The sequence below is a fragment of the Buceros rhinoceros genome, unplaced genomic scaffold (assembly GCF_000710305.1).
Source record: "Buceros rhinoceros silvestris isolate BGI_N320 unplaced genomic scaffold, ASM71030v1 scaffold811, whole genome shotgun sequence".
Taxonomy (NCBI): Eukaryota; Metazoa; Chordata; class Aves; order Bucerotiformes; family Bucerotidae; genus Buceros; species Buceros rhinoceros.
This window is the reverse complement of record NW_010395699.1, coordinates 4492-11295: the sequence shown is the minus strand read 5'-3', so window position 1 is coordinate 11295 and position 6804 is coordinate 4492. Positions and strand designations below refer to the sequence as shown.

The window sequence follows — 6804 nt, the reverse complement described above, 5'->3', positions numbered from 1 at the left end:
CCTGCTGATAAGAGATAAATCCCAGTGTCTTGTTAGCACAGAAGAAAGGTGGTAACACACAAGTACAGTGCTCAAGCAGAGACACCTAGAACAGGTTGTCCACGACTGTATGACCCTTGGTTTTGGCTGTTGCTTTTTGCCTGAGCGGAGATTGTGGTGGTGTGTGTCTGTGTCGAAATCGAAGGCTGTAAGCTCGAGGAGCTGGCAGCGCAAGAACTCTTGAGATCAGATCTTTGTTTCTTGATGAACAAAGTCACACAGAGAGCATGTTGCTTATTGATAAATTACTGTGCTGTGTTCTTCAACTCCACGTTTTGGAGTGGGAATGCTTCAGATGTCTTTGGCTCCCCAGTGCCTTTGAGGTTCTTTTGAAGCCCTGAACTCCTCCTTTGGATAGTGGGAACACAATGGTGTTGCTCTGTAAGCTAGGAACACTTTTGACTTACCAGCAAAAGGTTCAGCTTCTTTGGAGAGTGATGTGGGATCTGTTCTGTCCTTACAGATAGCAAAAGAGCAAGGCCTGGAAGTTTTACCAGAGCATGATCCGATCCGTGATCAGAGTTGGTATGTCAACAAAAAACTTCGCCAAAGACTTTTGGACGAATATGGAGTTAAAACCTGCACGGTTATTCAGTTCCTTGGTGATGCTATTATTCTGCCAGCAGGAGCACTTCATCAGGTAACAGACATCTCCTTAAAGACACACAGCGTTTAATAACATCAACACAATAAAATAACTTTTTTTCTTTCCCCCAAAGACAGAACTACATCTGTACTCCAGTTAGATTTTGTTTTCTTACTGGTAACTATTAGTGTACAGGAACGTATAATAAAGTGTATGTGCTTGTATAGGTGAGCAGCCAGTACTAACATACAGTAACTGGAACACTTGAAATGATGCTGTTCCTTTTTTCCTTAGAAATGAGCAGATTTTTATTAACCACTTCTTTCCACTTTTCATTTCATTAGCAAATTCCTAAATAAACGGGTGTTAGTTATGGCAAAGTTAGGTTAGTTTTCTTCTAAAAGTTAACTTTTTATGTTGTGTTTTTTTTTTATTTCTTCACTCCATGAAGCTTTTCGCGTTCCAGCAGTAAAAGGCTCCTGCTCTCTGGCTGTTTCGCCAGCTGCCAAGCCCCACTAAGTGGGGAGCCGCTGTCAGGGAACAAGGAGCATCCCCACCCTGCAGCAGGGGTTGTAAACCTTCCTGTTACAGATTTATCACTGATCTCGACCCGGGTTCAGGCGAGGCCAGGCCATTCTGAAGATGATGCTATTTGGTTTCTGGTCTGCAGATCAGCTTCCAACAGCCGCCGCTTCTGGGCAAAGGGGAAGCGATGGCTTACCAGATCACCATGACTGGGACAGAAGGGTCATCTCTGTGAAAAGAACGGCTAGGGGGGTGATGACAGGTGCCATGTCCCGAATCTGTCTGCAGCTCTGTCCGTTGGTGGGCATTGAAAGCAACAGCTACCTTACCCAGACTAGACCCTTTGTCATTCCAGTGAGTTTTCAGATAGGTTTCACATGGTGGCATGATAACCCTGGATAATCCGTGTGGATTTTTGGGGGAGCAAAAGAGAGGAGGAAAAAAAAAAAAAAAAAAAAAAAAAAAAAAAAAAAAAAAAAAAAAAAAAAAAAAAAGAAAACCAAAACCAAACACAGTTGACCATGTTTTGGGTGGTTGTTGGTTGCCTTTCCCTGTGCAGTGTCTCCAGGGCTTGATGTCGCTTCACTAAGGTGAAGGAATGTAGCATTGATGTTACAGCTGCTGTCAGGCTAAAGCAGTCAGGACTCCCCGAGCTGGGAAGATTGGCATTGCATCCTCCAATAACCATTCTCTGAGCTCTTGAAACAAGGAAAGTATCTTAGATAGGAGAGTGAAAAAGGAACCTACAGAAAATAACAACTGTTGTGGGAAATGTATGTGGTGGTGTATGAGGGCACACATAATATAGACCATGGAGAAGTGGGAACTTTCCAGGCTTCCCTGCAGTTCATGGGTTTAAGGAGCAAAAATAAGACCATTCTTATCTTCATCTCCTTGGCTTTAAAGTCTAGAGTGCTTTTGAAGTGGTAATGTTCTAGCTTCTGGCACCAAGGAGTTAATAACATGGTGTGTTTAAACCTCAGTGGGTGAAGCTGAGAACCTTTTCATCTTCAGTAAGAGATTCCTGTGAATCTGCCACGTAGGAGGAAATGAAAGCGTCATGTTCTTTCATGTACATGTATAGTACTCTCTCTATAGAGGTGCATAAATCCTGACCTTGGGGATCGGCACCAACACTTCATATATACAAAGTACATTTAAGCGCTTAAAAATAAGTCTGGACAAGAAACGTACCAGGTTGAGTTTATCTCCTAAGTGTTTCAGATTTGCATGCACATTGTGGATCTCTAATATTTCAAACTGGATGAGAGTGGATGCTAAATTTGGCGGTGAATTAGCATTTCTATTTGTATTTGCTCATCAGTAATGTTGCGGAGCGGAGATCAGGCCACGGGGTGGAGGTCAGTAGCGTGGCTTCCTGCGGTCATGGCAGCTGCCTGCCGTCCCTGTGGTCACTGTAGTGTAGCTCAGACACCTCCATCCTGGAGTAACTTAGGACGCTGCTGCTGCTGATGTGGTGGCCTGGTTTTACTGCTCTAATGTGGAGGAGGTTGGCTGTATTTCTTCTATGTATTCTTTTGGGTTTGTTTTTTTCTTTCCAGCTGCTATGGACTCATGTCTAGCTTATAAAGTTATTTGTTGTTAGTATTTGAAGGTAGCATAAAGCATTCCTCTTGCTTCCCCGGTCTCCCCATCCTCACTGTGTACTTGCAGACAGCAGTCACGTTCCTCTTGTGATATTTCAGTAGGCAAAGTCAAACCGTTCTGGCGGTGGGGTGGGAGGGAGAGCCTCTCCTCTGAGCTGTGACGGTCGCAGTGGCCTTGTCAGTGCTTCGTGTGGAGGGAGTTGCTCTCTCAGGGAAACCAGAAATGGATATAGCGTCGGGCTGGTCTCCTCTGCAGATGCTTCCCTGAATGTATCATGAGCGATGTGCTCTAGGGATGCAGTCCCTGGTTTTAATTTGGTGACTAAAACTGCTGAGCTTAAAATACTCGTGTTGGTGATTGAAATCTGTTGTTCAGGCTACATGCAAAGCTTGTTCGTAGTAGAACAGGTTATTCTAATGTTTTTTCTGGTGGTATTATCTTGATTTAACAGCAGGGTTACAGATTGTAAAATCACGTGCTGGAGGTGAGGTGATGTCCTGGCGATGTTACGATAAGGATGTAGGGTAAAGGTCTGGGTGTTACGTATGCAGAGCTGCTGAGCTGAGCATTGGCTCCAGAGCAAAGTTGTGCAGGAAAGGGCTGATCCCCAGCACCAGGACAGGAGGGAGATGGCTGTGCGGTGAGCGGCTCTGGCTGTGAGGGTGGATGTGTGGATGGACGGATGGCCCTTTCCTTCCTGTCCTTTCACTGTCCCAGCCTGGCTCTGAAGTTTTCCACTGGGCCCTGCTAGAAGACCTCTGCTCTGGCTGGGCTGGGCACAAAGCCCTTCTCTCGGGTCCACCAGACGTGGCACAGTCGTGGCAGTGCTGTAGTCCTGGCGCCGCAAACCTGGGGGTGGTAATTACCGGACGTATTTATTTGTGTGCGTCGCTGTATCAGCTTGTTTTGGAAGTGTTGGAAATAGGACTGCCTGTGGCTGTCAGCAGGGCATTCCCCTGTGAAGAACCAGACCAGCCGGCCAAAGGCTGACCTCCCCACAAAGACTGGCACACCGCTAAGACCGGCCCGGAAGGGAGGGAGGTTTAAGGCGCAGCAGAATGAAAGATCTGAGGGCAACACATCCTGCCTGTTCTGTAGTGGAGGGAGAGGGAATCGGTAAGACCTTGTCTCGGTGCGGAGAAAGTGAGAGTGGTGCGGGATTTGCATGGGGTGGAAAGGAAAACAAGGGCAGCTAGAGACTTGAGCCAGGGGAGAAGCCTGCGAGGGAGGAGGGGGGTCTGGAGCTGGCAGCCCGGAGGTGTTTGTGCAGAGGCAGAGGCGTTTCAGCCAGAGCTCAAGGAGGTTCCCCAAGCACTGGTGGGAGCCTTGCCATGGCACTTCTGCAGCTGTTTCCTTGCTTCTGGCTTTGTGCCGTTCGCACATTGTGTGGCATTAACAAAGCCTCTTCGTCTCTGGAATTATTTTTGGGTTGATGAATTCACAAGAGGGAACAGCACGGCTTTGTCCTTGATGGTTACAAGGCTGCAGAAACCCTGCGCACAGCACTAGTGCAGAGCCAGGGGAACCCACTGGGATTTCACCTGGAGAGGGGCGTCAGCTGCCTGTACAAAATCAGGCACGGGCAGCACTTTTGAAGAAGAACAGAATTTTTAAATGAAGTGTCGTGTCGTCAGCTGTGCAGGCCCCAAAGGCTTTTTTGAATGTCGGGTACCACAGTGGCCATCTTTGAGCATGCGTTAAAAAACTCTGCATTTGGTAGACTTGAGCTTAGAGTACACAGATCTTCATCCGTATGGAGCAGGGTGGGACTGTTTGTCTGCTCAGACAGCAAAGGCTCTCCCTCCCACCTCCCCGGCTTTGTGAGTTTGTAGAACTGACGCTGCACAAGTTCACGAGCGGTTGTTGGAATTTGGGGAAATGGGGTCTTTGACGAGCTGAAGCAGCAGTGTGATCTGTAAGGGATCGGGGGTGAAAACCTGGTGCTGTCTGTGTCGGAAGAGGACAAACAGGCACTAGCGGGCAGGTCACGACCAGGAAGCATTCTTCCTTTTCTCCTACCTGTCCTCCAGATGCCACCTGAGTGGCAGGAGGTGGTGTCCATTTCTCTCGGTAGTCATCTCTGAACAGTAAGAAGTGTTGAGAGAAAAACCACAGTGCCTCCTCATCACCCCTCCTCCTTCTGAACCTGCCCTTTGTTCATGGGTTTGTTGTTTTTTTTAAAAAATATTTACATGGACAATTAATTTTCAGCAAACGTGGCAAGTTGTGCCTGGCAGAGCGCTTCCAGCATGTCTGTGTGGCCCAAGTTGCTGGATCCTGTGGGGCAGAGCTGCTGCGGAGTTGGTCTGCGGCTTCGGCGCCTGCGCAGCGCGGGGGAAGTGGCTGTGCAGCAGCAGCCCTGCTCAGAGTGTGTCGAATGAATGAGCGCCAGAACCGGCTGTGGGAAGACGCGCCAGAGCAGGGGCAGACGTGCCTTGTTCAGGTGTACCTTGTGCCAGAAGCGAACTGAGGTAGTCGAGTGCCCATAACTGCTCTTCTCACAACGCCTCTAAAGCCGTCTGATAAGCCTGTGGTTTGAATGCTCGAGGTCTGCTCTCTTCTCAGGTATCTCTGCCAAAGAGTGACCCTAAAATGCTAATTATCAGTCTCTTGCTGTTTTGGACAGGTGCAAAATTTTCACAGCTGCGTTCAAGTAACCGAGGACTTTGTGTCTCCAGAGCATCTTGTGCAGTCGTTTCACTTAACGCAGGAGCTGAGGCTGTCGAAGGAAGAAATCAATTACGATGATCAACTGCAGGTAGGGCCTGGGTTCTGCCGGGGGAGCTGCGGGCAGGCAGGGCGTGCTGGGGCTCATTGGAATGCGGAGCAGTGCGTGGAGCGACTTCCTCGCTGCTGTTCTCACAGAATAACAATGAGCAACAGCGAACGCCAGGGCGGGGAGAGACTCTCCCATGAGCTGCTGGTGTTATTTATTTCATGTTACCTTGTAGAATGTGTAAAAATGGTGTTTCCTTCAGCACTGGCTGGATGTCGCCTCCCCTTTCTTTCCTGATTCAAGCTCCATCCTAAACGCAGTTGCTTTGCAGAGCTCCTTACTCGTAGGCCTGACAAAATCTGTCTGGTGTTTTTGCAGGTTAAAAATATCTTGTATCACGCAGTTAAAGAGATGGTGAGAGCTTTGAAGATTCACGAAGGCGAAATGGAAGACATGGATGAGAACTGAGCGCGCTCCGCTGCTCTGCTCTAACCCCAGGCGGAGGTCACGTTCTCTCTCTAGCACACGAGCGCTGTGCACACTAACCTGAGCTTCACAAACCATCAGTGCCAAGAAAACATCGTCATCGTCCGTACTTGTGGATGACGCCGCAGCGGTAGAGCTTCACATCACGGCCGCTGCGGCGACGCGCTAGACTCGCAAACAGTTCCGCAGCAGCGGCGTTCTGCTGCCCTGTATTATAATGTACATGAAGTTTGTGAAATGTCAAAGATTTAAGATGATGTATTTATTTTTGGAAAAAAACCCACAAAATTCTATGCTATATTGTTGATCAAATGTAAATGTGACTTGTACAGTTTGCTAAAATAATTCCGATATTTTTCACTACATTGAGACAGTTACTGTGAGAGTAGGACACAAACACCAGCTATTGCCTGCATTTGGGATCTTGCTGAGTCCGCACAGCAGTCATGTCATAATCTGAAAATTACTGCCAAATAATTGTAAACTTTGTAAAATATAAAGTATATAAAGTAGATATTAAAGACAGACACTTCAGTATTTTATTGAAGCTATTCAGTGTACAATTAAACGTTTTCAAAAGGTGTAATTTATTTAAAAATTGTCTCATTTTGGTAAAATTTATGTGAACTTTTAAAGCTAAATATTAAACTTAATATGCTCTGTAAATATATACATATATACATTCAATGATGTATTTTTTTAAAACATTGGCTTGCTTTAATTTGTTAAAAGTGCAAGTGTTACACATGCTTTGTACATTGAAGTTGAAAGGGGTTTTACATTTTCCATTAAAATGACTTTATCAGACGCTGTCGCGTTCGCTTCTCACATCGGCGGCTCCGCG

General features: G+C 46.9%; 1 protein-coding gene across 1 annotated transcript in view; it reads left to right on the top strand.

The window, feature by feature from the left end:
- Positions 1–6760, top strand: part of JMJD1C (jumonji domain containing 1C) — a 56220-nt gene extending 49460 nt beyond the window's left edge. The window contains exons 24-26 of the mRNA XM_010145617.1: positions 503–679; positions 5385–5516; positions 5853–6760. Of these exons, the coding sequence (XP_010143919.1) occupies positions 503–679; positions 5385–5516; positions 5853–5942 (399 nt within the window). The 3' untranslated portion in view covers positions 5943–6760. The remainder of the gene's footprint in view (positions 1–502; positions 680–5384; positions 5517–5852) is intronic.
- The last annotated feature ends 44 nt before the right edge of the window (positions 6761–6804 follow it).